Below are 20,295 nucleotides of genomic sequence, written 5' to 3' on the forward strand. Positions count from 1 at the left end.
ACCCAGAGGACGACTCATGGGGGGGGGGGGGGACAGAGGCGAAGACCCAGAGGACGACTCATGGGGGGGGGGGGGTAACAGAGGCGAAGACCCAGAGGACGACTCATGGGGGGGGGGGGGGGGGAACAGAGGCGATGTAGACCCAGAGGACGACTCATGGGGGGGGGGACAGAGGCGAAGACCCAGAGGACGACTCATGGGGGGGGGGAACAGAGGCGAAGACCCAGAGGACGACTCATGGGGGGGGGGGGGGGAACAGAGGCGAAGACCCAGAGGACGACTCATGGGGGGGGGGGGGGACAGAGGCGAAGACCCAGAGGACGACTCATGGGGGGGGGGGAACAGAGGCGAAGACCCAGAGGACGACTCATGGGGGGGGGGGGGGAACAGAGGCGAAGACCCAGAGGACGACTCATGGGGGGGGGGACAGAGGCAAGACCCAGAGGAGACTCATGGGAGGGGGGGAACAGAGGCGAAGACCCAGAGGACGACTCATGGGGGGGGGGACAGAGGCGAAGAGACGATCGGGGGAACAGAGGCGAAGACCCAGAGGACGACTCATGGGGGGGGGGACAGAGGCAAGACCCAGAGGACGACTCATGGGGGAGGGGGGAACAGAGGCGAAGACCCAGAGGACGACTCATGGGGGGGGGGGAACAGAGGCGAAGACCCAGAGGACGACTCATGGGGGGGGAACAGAGGCAAAGACCCAGAGGACGGCTCATGGGGAAACAGAGGCAAAGAACCCAGAGGACGGCTCATGGGGGGGGAAACAGAGGCAAAGACCCAGAGGACGGCTCATGGGGGGGAAACAGAGGCAAAGACCCAGAGGACGACTCATGGGGGGGAAACAGAGGCAAAGACCCAGAGGACGCTCATGGGGGGGGAAACAGAGGCAAAGACCCAGAGGACGGCCTCATGGGGGGGAAACAGAGGCAAAGACCCAGAGGACGGCTCATGGGGGAAACAGAGGCAAAGACCCAGAGGACGGCTCATGGGGGGAAACAGAGGCAAAGACCCAGAGGACGGCTCATGGGGGGGAAAACAGAGGCAAAGACCCAGAGGACGGCTCATGGGGGGGAAACAGAGGCAAAGACCCAGAGGACGGCTCATGGGGGGGAAACAGAGGCAAAGACCCAGAGGACGGCTCATGGGGGGGAAACAGAGGCAAAGACCCAGAGGACGGCTCATGGGGGGAAACAGAGGGGGGGGGGAACAGAGGCGAAGACCCAGAGGACGGACTCATGGGGGGGGGGGGGGGGGAACAGAGGCGAAGACCCAGAGGACGACTCATGGGGGGGGGGGGAACAGAGGCGAAGACCCAGAGGACGACTCATGGGGGGGGGGGGGGGGGAACAGAGGCGAAGACCCAGAGGACGACTCATGGGGGGGGGGGGAACAGAGGCGAAGACCCAGAGGACGACTCATGGGGGGGGGGGGGAACAGAGGCGAAGACCCAGAGTAAGACTCATGGGGGGGGGGGGGGGGGGGAACAGAGGCGAAGACCCAGAGTACGACTCATGGGGGGGGGGGGGGGAACAGAGGCGAAGACCCAGAGGACGACTCATGGGGGGGGGGGGGGAACAGAGGCGAAGACCCAGAGGACGACTCATGGGGGGGGGGGGGGGGAACAGAGGCGAAGACCCAGAGGACGACTCATGGGGGGGGGGGGGGACAGAGGCGAAGACCCAGAGGACGACTCATGGGGGGGGGGGGAACAGAGGCGAAGACCCAGAGGACGACTCATGGGGGGGGGGGGGGAACAGAGGCGAAGACCCAGAGGACGACTCATGGGGGGGGGGGGGGGAACAGAGGCGAAGACCCAGAGGACGACTCATGGGGGGGGGGGGGAACAGAGGCGAAGACCCAGAGGACGACTCATGGGGGGGGGGGAACAGAGGCGAAGACCCAGAGGACGACTCATGGGGGGGGGGGGGGGAACAGAGGCGAAGACCCAGAGGACGACTCATGGGGGGGGGGGGGGAACAGAGGCGAAGACCCAGAGGACGACTCATGGGGGGGGGGGAACAGAGGCGAAGACCCAGAGGACGACTCATGGGGGGGGGGGGGGGAACAGAGGCGAAGACCCAGAGGACGACTCATGGGGGGGGGGGGGGGAACAGAGGCGAAGACCCAGAGGACGACTCATGGGGGGGGGGGAACAGAGGCGAAGACCCAGAGGACGACTCATGGGGGGGGGGGGGGGGGGAACAGAGGCGAAGACCCAGAGGACGACTCATGGGGGGGGGGGGGGAACAGAGGCGAAGACCCAGAGGACGACTCATGGGGGGGGGGGGGAAACAGAGGCGAAGACCCAGAGGACGACTCATGGGGGGGGGGGGGGAACAGAGGCGAAGACCCAGAGGACGACTCATGGGGGGGGGGGGGACAGAGGCAAAGACCCAGAGGACGACTCATGGGGGGGGGGGGACAGAGGCAAAGACCCAGAGGACGGCTCATGGGGGGGAAACAGAGGCAAAGACCCAGAGGACGGCTCATGGGGGGGGAAACAGAGGCAAAGACCCAGAGGACGGCTCATGGGGGGGAAACAGAGGCAAAGACCCAGAGGACGGCTCATGGGGGGGAAACAGAGGCAAAGACCCAGAGGACGGCTCATGGGGGGGAAACAGAGGCAAAGACCCAGAGGACGGCTCATGGGGGGAAACAGAGGCAAAGACCCAGAGGACGGCTCATGGGGGGGAAACAGAGGCAAAGACCCAGAGGACGGCTCATGGGGGGAAACAGAGGCAAAGACCCAGAGGACGGCTCATGGGGGGGAAACAGAGGCAAAGACCAGAGGACGGCTCATGGGGGGGAAACAGAGGCAAAGACCCAGAGGACGGCTCATGGGGGGAAACAGAGGCAAAGACCCAGAGGACGGCTCATGGGGGGGAAACAGAGGCAAAGACCCAGAGGACGGCTCATGGGGGGGGGGGGGGGGGAACAGAGGCGAAGACCCAGAGGACGACTCATGGGGAGGGGGGGGGGAACAGAGGCGAAGACCAGAGGACGACTCATGGGGGGGGGGGGGGGAACAGAGGCGAAGACCCAGAGGACGACTCATGGGGGGGGGGGGGGGGGGGAACAGAGGCGAAGACCCAGAGGACGACTCATGGGGGGGGGGGGGGAACAGAGGCGAAAATCCAGGACCACTCATGGGGGGGGGGGGGGGGGACAGAGGCGAAGACCCAGAGGACGACTCATGGGGGGGACGGGACAGAGGCGAAGACCCAGAGGACGACTCATGGGGGGGATGGGACAGAGGAGAAGACCCAGAGGACGACTCATGGGGGGGATGGGGACAGAGGAGAAGACCCAGAGGACGACTCATGGGGGGGGGGGGAACAGAGGCGAAGACCCAGAGGACGACTCATGGGGGGGGGGGGGAACAGAGGCGAAGACCCAGAGGACGACTCATGGGGGGGGGGGGGGGGGACAGAGGCGAAGACCCAGAGGACGACTCATGGGGGGGGGGGGAAACAGAGGCGAAGACCCAGAGGACGACTCATGGGGGGGGGGGGAACAGAGGCGAAGACCCAGAGGACGACTCATGGGGGGGGGGGGGGGGAAACAGAGGCGAAGACCCAGGGACGACTCATGGGGGGGGGAACAGAGGCGAAGACCCAGAGGACGACTCATGGGGGGGGGGGGGGGGAACAGAGGCGAAGACCCAGAGGACGACTCATGGGGGGGGGGGGAACAGAGGCGAAGACCCAGAGGACGACTCATGGGGGGGGGGGGGGGAACAGAGGCAAAGACCCAGAGGACGACTCATGGGGGGGGGGGGGGACAGAGGCGAAGACCCAGAGGACGACTCATGGGAGGGGGGGAACAGAGCGAAGACCCAGAGACGACTCATGGGAGGGGGGGGAACAGAGGCGAAGACCCAGAGGACGACTCATGGGGGGGGGGGGGAACAGAGGCGAAGACCCAGAGGACGACTCATGGGGGGGGGAACAGAGGCGAAGACCCAGAGGACGACTCATGGGGGGGGGGAACAGAGGCGAAGACCCAGAGGACGACTCATGGGGGGGGGGGGGGGGAACAGAGGCGAAGACCCAGAGGACGACTCTTGGGGGGGGGGGGAACAGAGGCGAAGACCCAGAGGACGACTCATGGGGGGGGGGGGGGACAGAGGCAAAGACCCAGAGGACGGCTCATGGGGGGGAAACAGAGGCAAAGACCCAGAGGACGGCTCATGGGGGGGGAACAGAGGCAAAGACCCAGAGGACGGCTCATGGGGGGAAACAGAGGCAAAGACCCAGAGGACGGCTCATGGGGGGGAAACAGAGGCAAAGACCCAGAGGACGGCTCATGGGGGGGAAACAGAGGCAAAGACCCAGAGGACGGCTCATGGGGGGGAAACAGAGGCAAAGACCCAGAGGACGGCTCATGGGGGGGAAACAGAGGCAAAGACCCAGAGGACGGCTCATGGGGGGGAAACAGAGGCAAAGACCCAGAGGACAGCTCATGGGGGGAAACAGAGGCAAAGACCCAGAGGACGGCTCATGGGGGGGAAACAGAGGCAAAGACCCAGAGGACGGCTCATGGGGGGAAACAGAGGCAAAGACCCAGAGGACGGCTCATGGGGGGGAAACAGAGGCAAAGACCCAGAGGACGGCTCATGGGGGGGAACAGAGGCAAAGACCCAGAGGACGGCTCATGGGGGGAAACAGAGGCAAAGACCCAGAGGACAGCTCATGGGGGGGAAACAGAGGCAAAGACCCAGAGGACGGCTCATGGGGGGGAAACAGAGGCAAAGACCCAGAGGACGGCTCATGGGGGGGAAACAGAGGCAAAGACCCAGAGGACGGCTCATGGGGGGGAAACAGAGGCAAAGACCCAGAGGACGGCTCATGGGGGGAAACAGAGGCAAAGACCCAGAGGACGGCTCATGGGGGGAAACAGAGGCAAAGACCCAGAGGACGGCTCATGGGGGGGAAACAGAGGCAAAGACCCAGAGGACGGCTCATGGGGGGGAAACAGAGGCAAAGACCCAGAGGACGGCTCATGGGGGGGGGGGGGGGGGGGGAACAGAGGCGAAGACCCAGAGGACGACTCATGGGGGGGGGGGGGAACAGAGGCGAAGACCCAGAGGACGACTCATGGGGGGGGGGGGGAACAGAGGCAAAGACCCAGAGGACGGCTCATGGGGGGGAAACAGAGGCAAAGACCCAGAGGACGGCTCATGGGGGGGAAACAGAGGCAAAGACCCAATGGACGGCTCATGGGGGGAAACAGAGGAGAAGACCCAGAGGACGACTCATGGGGGGGATGGGACAGAGGAGAAGACCCAGAGGACGACTCATGGGGGGGATGGGGACAGAGGGAAGACCCAGAGGACGACTCATGGGGGGGGGGGGGACAGAGGCGAAGACCCAGAGGACGACTCATGGGGGGGGGGGGGGAACAGAGGCGAAGACCCAGAGGACGACTCATGGGGGGGGGGGGGGAACAGAGGCGAAGACCCAGAGGACGACTCATGGGGGGGGGGGGGGGGAACAGAGGCGAAGACCCAGAGGACGACTCATGGGGGGGGGGAACAGAGGCGAAGACCCAGAGGACGACTCATGGGGGGGGGGGGGGGAACAGAGGCGAAGACCCAGATGACGACTCATGGGGGACAGAGGCGAAGACCCAGAGTACGACTCATGGGGGGGGAACAGAGGCGAAGACCCAGAGTACGACTCATGGGGGGGGGGGGGAACAGAGGCGAAGACCCAGAGGACGACTCATGGGGGGGGGGGGGGGGGAACAGAGGCGAAGACCCAGAGGACGACTCATGGGGGGGGGGGGTTAACAGAGGCGAAGACCCAGAGGACGACTCATGGGGGGGGGGGGGAACAGAGGCGAAGACCCAGAGGACGACTCATGGGGGGGGGGGGGGGAACAGAGGCGAAGACCCAGAGGACGACTCATGGGGGGGGGGGGGAACAGAGGCGAAGACCCAGAGGACGACTCATGGGGGGGGGGGGGACAGAGGCGAAGACCCAGAGGACGACTCATGGGGGGGGGAGGAACAGAGGCGAAGACCCAGAGGACGACTCATGGGGGGGGGAACAGAGGCGAAGACCCAGAGGACGACTCATGGGGGGGGGGGGGGGGAACAGAGGCAAAGACCCAGAGGACGACTCATGGGGGGGGGGGGGGGACAGAGGCGAAGACCCAGAGGACGACTCATGGGAGGGGGGGAACAGAGGCGAAGACCCAGAGACGACTCATGGGGGGGGGGGGGGAACAGAGGCGAAGACCCAGAGGACGACTCATGGGGGGGGGAACAGAGGCGAAGACCCAGAGGACGACTCATGGGGGGGGGGAACAGAGGCGAAGACCCAGAGGACGACTCATGGGGGGGGGGAACAGAGGCGAAGACCCAGAGGACGACTCCTGGGGGGGGGGGGGGGGGGGAACAGAGGCGAAGACCCAGAGGACGACTCATGGGGGGGGGGGGGGGGAACAGAGGCGAAGACCCAGAGGACGACTCATGGGGGGGGGGGGGGAACAGAGGCGAAGACCCAGAGGACGACTCATGGGGGGGGGGGACAGAGGCAAAGACCCAGAGGACGGCTCATGGGGGGGAAACAGAGGCAAAGACCCAGAGGACGGCTCATGGGGGGGAAACAGAGGCAAAGACCCAGAGGACGGCTCATGGGGGGGAAACAGAGGCAAAGACCCAGAGGACGGCTCATGGGGGGGGAAACAGAGGCAAAGACCCAGAGGACGGCTCATGGGGGGGAAACAGAGGCAAAGACCCAGAGGACGGCTCATGGGGGGGAAACAGAGGCAAAGACCCAGAGGACGGCTCATGGGGGGGAAACAGAGGCAAAGACCCAGAGGACGGCTCATGGGGGGGAAACAGAGGCAAAGACCCAGAGGACGGCTCATGGGGGGGGAAACAGAGGCAAAGACCCAGAGGACGGCTCATGGGGGGGAAACAGAGGCAAAGACCCAGAGGACGGCTCATGGGGGGGAAACAGAGGCAAAGACCCAGAGGACGGCTCATGGGGGGGAAACAGAGGCAAAGACCCAGAGGACGGCTCATGGGGGGGAAACAGAGGCAAAGACCCAGAGGACGGCTCAGGGGGGGGGGGGGGGGAACAGAGCGAAGACCCAGAGGACGACTCATGGGGGGGGGGGGGGAACAGAGGCGAAGACCCAGAGGACGACTCATGGGGGGGGGAACAGAGGCAAAGACCCAGAGGACGGCTCATGGGGGGGAAACAGAGGCAAAGACCCAGAGGACGGCTCATGGGGGGGAAACAGAGGCAAAGACCCAATGGACGGCTCATGGGGGGGAAACAGAGGAGAAGACCCAGAGGACGACTCATGGGGGGGATGGGACAGAGGAGAAGACCCAGAGGACGACTCATGGGGGGGGGGGGGGGGGGGAACAGAGGCGAAGACCCAGAGGACGACTCATGGGGGACAGAGGCGAAGACCCAGAGTACGACTCATGGGGGGGGAACAGAGGCGAAGACCCAGAGTACGACTCATGGGGGGGGAACAGAGGCGAAGACCCAGAGTACGACTCATGGGGGGGGGGGGAACAGAGGCGAAGACCCAGAGGACGACTCATGGGGGGGGGGGGGAACAGAGGCGAAGACCCAGAGGACGACTCATGGGGGGGGGGGGGAACAGAGGCGAAGACCCAGAGGACGACTCATGGGGGGGGGGGGGGGGGGAACAGAGGCGAAGACCCAGAGGACGACTCATGGGGGGGGGGGGGGAACAGAGGCGAAGACCCAGAGGACGACTCATGGGGGGGGGGGGAACAGAGGCGAAGACCCAGAGGACGACTCATGGGGGGGGGGGGGAACAGAGGCGAAGACCCAGAGGACGACTCATGGGGGGGGGGGGACAGAGGCGAAGACCCAGAGGACGACTCATGGGGGGGGGGGGGAACAGAGGCGAAGACCCAGAGGACGACTCATGGGGGGGGGGGGAACAGAGGCGAAGACCCAGAGGACGACTCATGGGGGGGGGGAACAGAGGCGAAGACCCAGAGGACGACTCATGGGGGGGGGGGAACAGAGGCGAAGACCCAGAGGACGACTCATGGGGTGGGGGAACAGAGGCGAAGACCCAGAGGACGACTCATGGGGGGGGGGAACAGAGGCGAAGACCCAGAGGACGACTCATGGGGGGGGGAACAGAGGCGAAGACCCAGAGGACGACTCATGGGGGGGGGGAACAGAGGCGAAGACCCAGAGGACGACTCATGGGGGGGGGGGGGGGAACAGAGGCGAAGACCCAGAGGACGACTCATGGGGGGGGGGGGGGAACAGAGGCGAAGACCCAGAGGACGACTCATGGGGGGGGGGGGGAACAGAGGCAAAGACCCAGAGGACGGCTCATGGGGGGGAAACAGAGGCAAAGACCCAGAGGACGGCTCATGGGGGGGGAAACAGAGGCAAAGACCCAGGGACGGCTCATGGGGGGGAAACAGAGGCAAAGACCCAGAGGACGGCTCATGGGGGGGAAACAGAGGCAAAGACCCAGAGGACGGCTCATGGGGGGGAAACAGAGGCAAAGACCCAGAGGACGGCTCATGGGGGGGAAACAGAGGCAAAGACCCAGAGGACGGCTCATGGGGGGAAACAGAGGCAAAGACCCAGAGGACGGCTCATGGGGGGAAACAGAGGCAAAGACCCAGAGGACGGCTCATGGGGGGGAAACAGAGGCAAAGACCCAGAGGACGGCTCATGGGGGGAAACAGAGGCAAAGACCCAGAGGACGGGCTCATGGGGGGAAACAGAGGCAAAGACCCAGAGGACGGCTCATGGGGGGGAAACAGAGGCAAAGACCCAGAGGACGGTTCATGGGGGGGAAAGGGGGGGGGAACAGAGGCGAAGACCCAGAGGACGACTCATGGGGGGGGGGGGGAACAGAGGCGAAGACCCAGAGGACGACTCATGGGGGGGGGGGGGGGAACAGAGGCGAAGACCCAGAGGACGACTCATGGGGGGGGGGGGGGAACAGAGGCGAAGACCCAGAGGACGACTCATGGGGGGGGGGGGGAACAGAGGCGAAGACCCAGAGGACGACTCATGGGGGGGGGAACAGAGGCAAAGACCCAGAGGACGGCTCATGGGGGGGAAACAGAGGCAAAGACCCAGAGGACGGCTCATGGGGGGGAAACAGAGGCAAAGACCCAGAGGACGGCTCATGGGGGGAAACAGAGGCAAAGACCAAGAGGACGGCTCATGGGGGGGAAACAGAGGCAAAGACCCAGAGGACGGCTCATGGGGGGAAACAGAGGCCAAAGACCCAGAGGACGGCTCATGGGGGGGAAACAGAGGCAAAGACCCAGAGGAGGATTCATGGGGGGAGGGCAGAGGTGAAAACCCAGAGGAGGATTCATGGGGGGGGGGGGCAGAGGTGAAAACCCAGAGGAGGATTCATGGGGGGGGGGCGCAGAGGTGAAAACCCAGAGGAGGATTCATGGGGGGGGGGCAGAGGTGAAAACCCAGAGGAGGATTCATGGGGGGGGGGGGCAGAGGTGAAAACCCAGAGGAGGATTCATGGGGGGGGGGGGCAGAGGTGAAAACCCCAGAGGAGGATTCATGGGGGGGGGGGCAGAGGTGAAAACCCAGAGGAGGATTCATGGGGGGGGGCAGAGGTGAAAACCCAGAGGAGGATTCATGGGGGGGGCAGAGGTGAAAACCCAGAGGAGGATTCATGGGGGGCAGAGGTGAAAACCCAGAGGAGGATTCATGGGGGGGCAGAGGTGAAAACCCAGAGGAGGAATCATGGGGGGGCAGAGGTGAAAACCCAGAGGAGGACTCGTGGGGGGGGGGGGCGCCTTTCAGATCACATAGCAGAGCAGAAATGTCATGGGTAGACCATGACCTCGCGCGTGCCTGTTACCTGCTCCTGACCCCATCCACCACCTTACTGCTCTGAGCTCTGAAAAGTGGTGGATGGGGTCAGGAGATGGCAACCAGGAAGGCAGGGTCCCGATTCACCTGACGCACTGCAGCTCTGCTCTGGGGTTTGGAAACGTCACGTGTAGACCATGACTACGCTGTACCAGAAGTGAAAACCCAGAGGAGGACTCAGAGGGAAAAGGAGGTTAAGACCCGGGGGGGGGAATAGGACAGAGGCGAGGACTCAGAGGAGGTCTGACAGACGAGGGGGGTGGGAACAGAGGCAGCAAGGAAAGATTAGTCACATGGAGAATTTATTAATGGCAGATCACAGCCTCCCTGGTATGTAGACACTATACGCCCAGACACGTCTGTCTGAGCTCCACAACTTCAGATGCTTCTGGAAAACGATGGAGAATTCCAAGGAGTACATGTGCTAATTCCAAGAGCTTGCAATCTAACTGAGCTAAAAACACCACTACAACTAACAGAGGAACCCCAGCTACAGAGGAGGCACTGACAGAAAAACTCCAAATACAGACCCCCCCCCCCCCCAATCCACCAATAAGGGCACTCTCACTGGACTTTTAAAAGCCGAATGGCTGCCATGAAAGAGGCAAGGAGTAGAAGTGCCGCTATTCCCTAATATATCCAAAAAAGAGATTTGCTATCTGAATACTTTTACCAAACTATATTTTTCTTTTTGATTAGAAAAAATTCTTAAATACTTTTACCAGAATAAGTGAACCTTCAATTAAAAATTAAAAAAGATTTGGATTTTTATTAATGGTGTTAGACCCCCTGGTGGATTTGGGTTACTCCAAAATTTGGAAAATACTTTATTGCTTTAAAGGGCAACTTCCGAGTTTTCTATGTAGAAGACGCTTATGTGAAAACGATGAGTGGCCAACAATTATTACCAAAGAAATGCCACATGTAGAATGGCTGCCGGGGCAGATAAAGAGAAAACGCTGCTCATGGCTCCCTCCAGTGCTAGGCATTTGTTCATGTGATCTCTGGATGAGAGTTCGGATTGGCTGCCTATATAATTAGACCAAGTATGGACCTCTGGTCTAATGACTAGGCATGAGCTCAGGTAGGTTCTGCTCCTAGTAGGAACCCTGCTGAGGTAAATAGCGAGAAACCCATCACTGCCTTCTGCCAATCGAAAGCAGTCGAGGCACGATTCCCCAAACCGCATAGGCACATATACACATGTCCTCTCCTGACCCCGTCTGCCCTCAGAGCAGAGCAGCAATGTGATGGGCAGACCATTACCCCACCATGCTGGCCGGCACCTCCTGTCACCTTTTTGGACCTCAGAGCAGCGTAGCAGTGTGGCGTGTAGACCATGACCCCACTATGCCAGCTACCCGCTCCTGACCCCGTATGTCACCTTTCAGATCACAGAGCAGAGCAGAAATGTCATGGGTAGACCATGACCTCGCTGTGCCTGTTACCTGCTCCTGACCCCCATCCACCACCTTACTGCTCTGAAAAGTGGTGGATGGGGTCAGGAGTCCGCAAACGGGAACGCAGGGTCCTGATTCACCTGACGCACTGCAGGTCAGCTCTGAGGTCAGAAACATGATGGGTAGGTAGACCATGACCACGCTGTGCCGGATGCCCACTCCTGTGTCCCCCGCTTTACAGACCAGCAATGTGCTATGTGGACCATGACCCTACTATGCTGGTTACCCGCTCCTGGCCAAGCCCACTGCCTTTCAAACCAGCAATGTGCTATGTAGACCATGACCCTACTATGCTGGCTGCCCGCTCCTGGCCATGCCCACCGCCTTTCAAACCAGCAATGTGATATGTAGACCATGACCCTACTATGCTGGCTGCCCGCTCCTGACCGTGTCCACCACCTTTCAGACCAGCAATGTGATATGTAGACCATGACCCTACTATGCTGGTTACCCGCTCCTGGCCATGCCCACCACCTTTCAGACCAGCAATGCGATATGTAGACCATGACCCTACTATGCTGGCTGCCCGCTCCTGACCGTGTCCACCACCTTTCAGACCAGCAATGTGATATGTAGACCATGACCCTACTATGCTGGTTACCCGCTCCTGGCCATGCCCACCGCCTTTCAAACCAGCAATGTGCTATGTAGACCCTGACCCTACTATGCTGGTTGCCCGCTCCTGACTGTGTCCACCGCCTTTCAAACCAGCAATGTGATATGTAGACCATGACCCTACTATGCTGGTTACCCGCTCCTGGCCATGCCCACCGCCTTTCAAACCAGCAATGTGCTATGTAGACCCTGACCCTACTATGCTGGCTGCCCGCTCCTGACCGTGTCCACCACCTTTCAGACCAGCAATGTGATAATGTAGACCATGACCCTACTATGCTGGCTGCCCGCTCCTGACCGTGTCCACCACCTTTCAGACCAGCAATGTTATATGTAGACCATGACCCTACTATGCTGGCTGCCCGCTCCTGACCGCGTCCACCGCCTTTCAGACCAGCAATGTGATATGTAGACCATGACCCTACTATGCTGGTTGCCCGCTCCTGACCGTGTCCACCGCCTTTCAAACCAGCAATGTGATATGTAGACCATGACCCTACTATGCTGGTTGCCCGCTCCTGACTGTGTCCACCGCCTTTCAAACCAGCAATGTGATATGTAGACCATGACCCTACTATGCTGGTTGCCCGCTCCTGACTGTGTCCACCGCCTTTCAAACCAGCAATGTGATATGTAGACCATGACCCTACTATGCTGGTTACCCGCTCCTGGCCATGCCCACCGCCTTTCAAACCAGCAATGTGCTATGTAGACCCTGACCCTACTATGCTGGCTGCCCGCTCCTGACCGTGTCCACCACCTTTCAGACCAGCAATGTGATATGTAGACCATGACCCTACTATGCTGGCTGCCCGCTCCTGACCGTGTCCACCACCTTTCAGACCAGCAATGTGATATGTAGACCATGACCCTACTATGCTGGTTACCCGCTCCTGGCCATGCCCACCGCCTTTCAAACCAGCAATGTGCTATGTAGACCCTGACCCTACTATGCTGGTTGCCCGCTCCTGACTGTGTCCACCGCCTTTCAAACCAGCAATGTGATATGTAGACCATGACCCTACTATGCTGGTTACCCGCTCCTGGCCATGCCCACCGCCTTTCAACCAGCAATGTGCTATGTAGACCCTGACCCTACTATGCTGGCTGCCCGCTCCTGACCGTGTCCACCACCTTTCAGACCAGCAATGTGATATGTAGACCATGACCCTACTATGCTGGCTGCCCGCTCCTGACCGTGTCCACCACCTTTCAGACCAGCAATGTTATATGTAGACCATGACCCTACTATGCTGGCTGCCCGCTCCTGACCGCGTCCACCGCCTTTCAGACCAGCAATGTGATATGTAGACCATGACCCTACTATGCTGGTTACCCGCTCCTGGCCATGCCCACCGCCTTTCAAACCAGCAATGTGCTATGTAGACCCTGACCCTACTATGCTGGTTGCCCGCTCCTGACCGTGTCCACCGCCTTTCAAACCAGCAATGTGATATGTAGACCATGACCCTACTATGCTGGTTGCCCGCTCCTGACTGTGTCCACCGCCTTTCAAACCAGCAATGTGATATGTAGACCATGACCCTACTATGCTGGTTGCCCGCTCCTGACTGTGTCCACCGCCTTTCAAACCAGCAATGTGATATGTAGACCATGACCCTACTATGCTGGTTACCCGCTCCTGGCCATGCCCACCGCCTTTCAAACCAGCAATGTGCTATGTAGACCCTGACCCTACTATGCTGGCTGCCCGCTCCTGACCGTGTCCACCACCTTTCAGACCAGCAATGTGATATGTAGACCATGACCCTACTATGCTGGCTGCCCGCTCCTGACCTTATATGCCACCTTTTCAGGTCTTTGTAGCAGCATGGAGGATGTTCCAGCATCACCAGGAATATCTGACCTGGGCTCCGCCCTCCCATGTCCACTATTCTGTTTTGCCCGGAGTCTACCTTTAATTAGGGAAGTGTGGAGTCACCATAATCTCCTAACCCAACACACCTCCCCATTCTATTACTCCAGACCTCCTACCAGAACTCCCCCTATAATAAAGAGGGCCTGTCACTACTTCCATGAATAACTCCCCTGGCCCACACATGTTCCGGGGTGCGAGGTGGGGGAAGGGGCTCAGCACAGACAGGAGGGAGAAAAATACGACTCGCCCCAAGAGCTGACCTTTCAAACGTCCCGTGTTCAGTTATTGGGGTGTGAGATCGGTCCAAGAGCTAAAAGACTGGAGTGACCCCTCCCCCCTCTCATGTCTGTACTTTGGGGTCACCCTATGATAGGGAGTCATGTAACATTGGGGAGGAGATGGATGATAGTACTTTATATTGGGGGGTCATTTTGTGGGTCACAGACTGGGGTGAAATCATCCCCCATATTATATAGGGTCCCTTTTCAGAGAGCCCCCCCATGGGTCATAGTGGGGTACACGTCCCCCTCTCCTCAGAGGACCCCCCCATGGGTCATAGTGGGGTACACATCCCCCTCTCCTTAGACGACCACCCTATGGGTCATAATGGGGTACACAGCCCCCCCCCCTCTTTCCTCAGAGGACCCCCCACGGAGTCATAGTGGGGTACACATCCCCCCTCTCCTTAAAGGACCCCCCATGGGTCATAGTGGGGTGAACAGCCCCCCTCTCCTCAGAGAACCCCTCCATGGGTCATAGTGGGGTGCACAGCCCTACTCTCCTCAGAGAACCCCTCCATGGGTCATAGTGGGGTGCACAGCCCTCCTCTCTCCTCAGAAGACCCCTCCATGGGTCATAGTGGGGTGCACAGCCCCCCTCTCCTCAGAGAACCCCTCCATGGGTCATAGTGGGGTGCACAGCCCCCCTCTCCTCAGAGAACCCCTCCATGGGTCATAGTGGGGTGCACAGCCCTCCTCTCTCCTCAGAAGACCCCTCCATGGGTCATAGTGGGGTGCACAGCCCCCCTCTCTCCTCAGAGGACCCCTCCATGGGTCATAGTGGGGTACACATCTCCCTCTATCTTCAAAGGACCCCCATGGGTCATAGTGGGGTACACAGCCCCCCTCTCCTTAAAGGACCCCACATTGGTCATAGTGGGGTACACAGCCCCCCTCTTCTCAGAGGACCCCCCATGGGTCAGAGTGGGGTGCACAGCCCCCCTCTCCTCAGAGAACCCCTCCATGGGTGATAGTGGGGTGCACAACCCCCCTCTTCTCAGAGGACCCCTGAAGTCATAGTGGGGTACACATCCCCCGGTAGGTGACATTGGGGTGCACACAGAACCCCCATTCTCCTCACCTGGTTGGACGGATTCCCGGGCTCGGCCGCACAGCGCACACACGGCCAGAATGAGCAAGCAGAGCGCTCCCCGCACAGCGGCTCCCTCCATCCTCCTGTGTCCGACTCTCCACAACTCTACACCGGTCTACACCTCCAGGATAGACCGGGGCTCCAGGCCCCGCCCCCGGAGGAGAGCCCGCACTGCCCCCGACACACCACATAGGCGGAGAGCTAGGGACCACTGACCAATGGGAGCCAGGAAGTACTCCGACCAATCGCAGAGCGGCGCATGTCGCTAGCGGCCAGTGGGGTGGAAGGAAAATCTGGCAGAAGGCCAATCAAGGGAAAGAAGGAGAAGAGAGCGAGTATAGAGGGAGAGGCGGGTGCTGCGGTCTGCCACGTCACTGGGGGGCTATATACAACCTCTGTATATATACTACACAGGACTACTACTCCCACCATCCCCCACCTCTATATATACTACACAGAACTACTACTCCCACCACCCCCACCTCTATATATACTACACAGGACTACTACTCCCACCATCTCCACCTCTATATAAACTACACAGAATTACTACTCCCACCACCCCCACCTCTATATAAACTACACAAGACTACTACTCCCACCATCCCCCACCACTATATATGCTACACAGGACTACTACTCCCACCATCCCCCCCAAGTCTATATATACTACACAGAACTACTACTCCCACCACCCCCACCTCTATATATACTACACAGGACTACTACTCCCACCACCCCCACCTCTATATATACTACACAGGACTACTACTCCCACCATCCCCCCAAGTCTATATATACTACACAGAAATACTACTCCCACCACCCCCACCTCTATATATACTACACAGGACTACTACTCCCACCATCTCCACCTCTATATAAACTACACAAGACTACTACTCCCACCATCCCCCACCACTATATATGCTACACAGGACTACTACTCCCACCATCCCCCCAAGTCTATATATACTACACAGAACTACTACTCCCACCACCCCCACCTCTATATATACTACACAGGACTACTACTCCCACCACCCCCACCTCTATATATACTACACAGGACTACTACTCCCACCATCTCTACCTCTATATAAACTACACAAGACTACTACTCCCACCATCCCCCACCACTATATATGCTACACAGGACTACTACTCCCACCATCCCCCAAGTCTATATATACTACACAGAACTACTACTCCCACCACCCCCACCTCTATATAAACTACACAAGACTACTACTCCCACCATCCCCCACCACTATATATGCTACACAGGACTACTACTCCCACCATCCCCCAAGTCTATATATACTACACAGAACTACTACTCCCACCACCCCCACCTCTATATATACTACACAGGACTACTACTCCCACCACCCCCACCTCTATATATACTACACAGGACTACTACTCCCACCACCCCCCACCTCTATATATACTACACAGGACTACTACTCCCACCACCCCTCACCTATATATATATACTACACAGGACTACTACTACCACCATCCCCACCACTATATATACTACACAGGACTACTACTACCACCATCCCCACCACTATATATGCTACACAGGACTACTACTCCCACAATCCCCCCACCTCTATATATACTACACAGAACTACTACTCCCACCACCCCACCTCTATATATACTACACAGAACTACTACTCCCACAATCCCCCCACCTCTATATATACTACACAGAACTACTACTCCCACCTCTATATATACTACACAGAACTACTACTCCCACCACCCCCACCTCTATATATACTACACAGGACTACTACTCCCACCACCCCCACCTCTATATATACTACACAGGACTGCTACTCCCACCACCCCCCACCTCTATATTTACTACACAGGACTACTACTCCCACCACCCCACCTCTATATATACTACACAGAACTACTACTCCCACCACCCCCATCTCTATATATACTACACAGGACTACTACTCCCACCACCCCCACCTCTATATATACTACACAGGACTACTACTCCCACCACCCCCCACCTCTATATATACTACACAGGACTACTACTCCCACCACCCCTCACCTATATATATACTACACAGGACTACTACTACCACCATCCCCACCACTATATATACTACACAGGACTACTACTACCACCACCATCCCCACCACTATATATGCTACACAGGACTACTACTCCCACAATCCCCACCTCTATATATACTACACAGAACTACTACTCCCACCACCCCACCTCTATATATACTACACAGAACTACTACTCCCACAATCCCCCCACCTCTATATATACTACACAGAACTACTACTCCCACCACCCCACCTCTATATATACTACACAAAACTACTACTCCCACCACCCCCACCTCTATATATACTACACAGGACTACTACTCCCACCACCCCCACCTCTATATATACTACACAGGACTACTACTCCCACCACCCCCCACCTCTATATATACTACACAGGACTACTACTCCCACCACCCCACCTCTATATATACTACACAGAACTACTACTCCCACCACCCCATCTCTATATATACTACACAGGACTACTACTCCCACCACCCCCACCTCTATATATACTACACAGGACTACTACTCCCACCACCCCCACCTCTATATAAACTACACAAGACTACTACTACCACCATCCCCACCACTATATATGCTACACAGGACTACTACTCCCATAATCCCCCCACCTCTCTATATACTACACAGAACTACTACTCCCACCACCCCACCTCTATATATACTACACAGGACTACTACTCCCACCACCCCCACCTCTATATAAACTACACAAGACTACTACTCCCACATCCCCCACCACTATATATACTACACAGGACTACTACTCCCACCATCTCCCCACCTCTATATATACTACACAGAACTACTCCCACCACCCCCACCTCTATATATACTACACAGGACTACTACTCCCACCATCCCCCACCACTATATACACTACACAGGACTACTACTCCCACCATCCCTCACCACTATATATACTACACAGGACTACTACTCCCACCATCCCCCACCACTATTTACACTACACAGGATTACTACTCCCACCATCCCCCCACCTCTATATATACTACACAGAACAACTACCTCCACCACCCAGACCTCTATATATACTACACAGGACTACTACTCCCACCATCCCCCCACCTCTATATATACTACACAGAACTACTACTCCCACCACCACGACCTCTATATATACTACACAGGACTACTACTCCCACCATCCCCCACCACTATATATACTACACAGGACTACCACCATCCCCCACCTCTATATATACTACACAGAACTACTACTCCCACCACCCCCACCTCTATATATACTACACAGGACTACTACTCCCACCACCCCCACCTCTATATATACTACACAGGACTACTACTCCCGCCATCCCCCACCACTATATATACTACACAGGACTACTACTCCCACCACCCCCACCTCTATATATACTACACAGGCCTACTACTCCCACCATCCCCCACCACTATATATACTACACAGGACTACTACTCCCAACATCCCCACACCTCAAAATATACTACACAGAACTACTACTCCCACCACCCCCCACCTCTATATATACTACACAGGACTACTACTCCCACCATCCCCACCTCTATACATACTACTCAGGACTACTACTCCCACCATCCCCCACCTATATATATATATACTACACAGGACTACTACTCCCACCATCCCCCACCTCTATATATATATATATATATATATATACTACACAGGACTACTACTCCCACCATCCCCCACCACTATATATACTACACAGGACTACCACCATCTCCCACCTCTATATATACTACACAGATCTACTACTCCCACCACCCCCACCTCTATATATACTACACAGGACTACTACTCCCGCCACCCCCAACCACTATATATACTACACAGGACTACTACTCCCACCACCCCCACCTCTATATATACTACACAGGCCTACTACTCCCACCATCCCCCACCACTATATATACTACACAGGACTACTACTCCCAACATCCCCGCACCTCAAAATATACTACACAGAACTACTACTCCCACCACCCCCCACCTCTATATATACTACACAGGACTACTACTCCCACCATCCCCACCTCTATACATACTACTCAGGACTACTACTCCCACCATCCCCCACCTATATATATATATATATATATATATATATATATATATATATATATATACTACACAGGACTACTACTCCCACCATCCCCCACCTCTATATATATATATACTACACAGGACTACTACTCCCACCATCCCCCACCACTATATATACTACACAGAACTACTACTCCCACCACCCCCACCACTATATATACTACACAGGACTACTACTCCCACCATCCCCCACCACTATATATACTACACAGAACTACTACTCCCACCACCCCCACCCCTATATATACTACACAGAACTACTACTCCCACCATCCTCCACCTCTATACTACACAGGACTACTACTCCCACCATCCCCCACCACTATATATACTACACAGGACTACTAATCCCACCACTCCCACCTCTATATAAACTACACAAGACTACTACTCCCACCATCCCCCCACCTCTATATATACTACACAGGACTACTACTCCCACCAGGACTAATGGGAGACAACTCCCATCATCTCCTCCACTGTATACCTTACTCATACAGTGCGTGGGGGACTACAACTCCCAGCATCTCCTCCACTATACCTCATTCATACAGAGCCTGGGGGACTACAACTCCCAGCATATCCTCCACTGTATATCTCACTCATATAGAGCTTGGGGGGACTACAACTCCCAGCATCTCCTCTACTGTATACCTCACTCATACAGAGGCTGGGGGACTACTACTCCCACCATTCCCCACCTCTATATAAACTACACAAGACTACTACTCCTACCATCCCCCTACCCTATATATACTACACAGGACTACTACTCCCACCACCCCCCACCTCTATATATACTACACAGGACTACTACTCCCACCACCCCCACCTCTA

At 57.7% G+C, this 20,295-nt stretch overlaps 1 protein-coding gene across 1 annotated transcript in view; it reads right to left on the reverse strand.

Annotated features, from left to right (window-relative positions):
• Positions 1-15,359, reverse strand: part of PLOD3 (procollagen-lysine,2-oxoglutarate 5-dioxygenase 3) — a 52,780-nt gene extending 37,421 nt beyond the window's left edge. Inside the window, exon 1 of the mRNA XM_077470835.1 lies at positions 15,192-15,359. Within this exon, the coding sequence (XP_077326961.1) occupies positions 15,192-15,282 (91 nt within the window). The 5' untranslated portion in view covers positions 15,283-15,359. The remainder of the gene's footprint in view (positions 1-15,191) is intronic.
• Positions 15,360-20,295: the final 4,936 nt, after the last annotated feature.

This window comes from Lithobates pipiens, unplaced genomic scaffold (assembly GCF_037356315.1).
Source record: "Lithobates pipiens isolate NorthernLeopardFrog02 unplaced genomic scaffold, aLitPip1_a1.2 Scaffold_8, whole genome shotgun sequence".
Taxonomy (NCBI): Eukaryota; Metazoa; Chordata; class Amphibia; order Anura; family Ranidae; genus Lithobates; species Lithobates pipiens.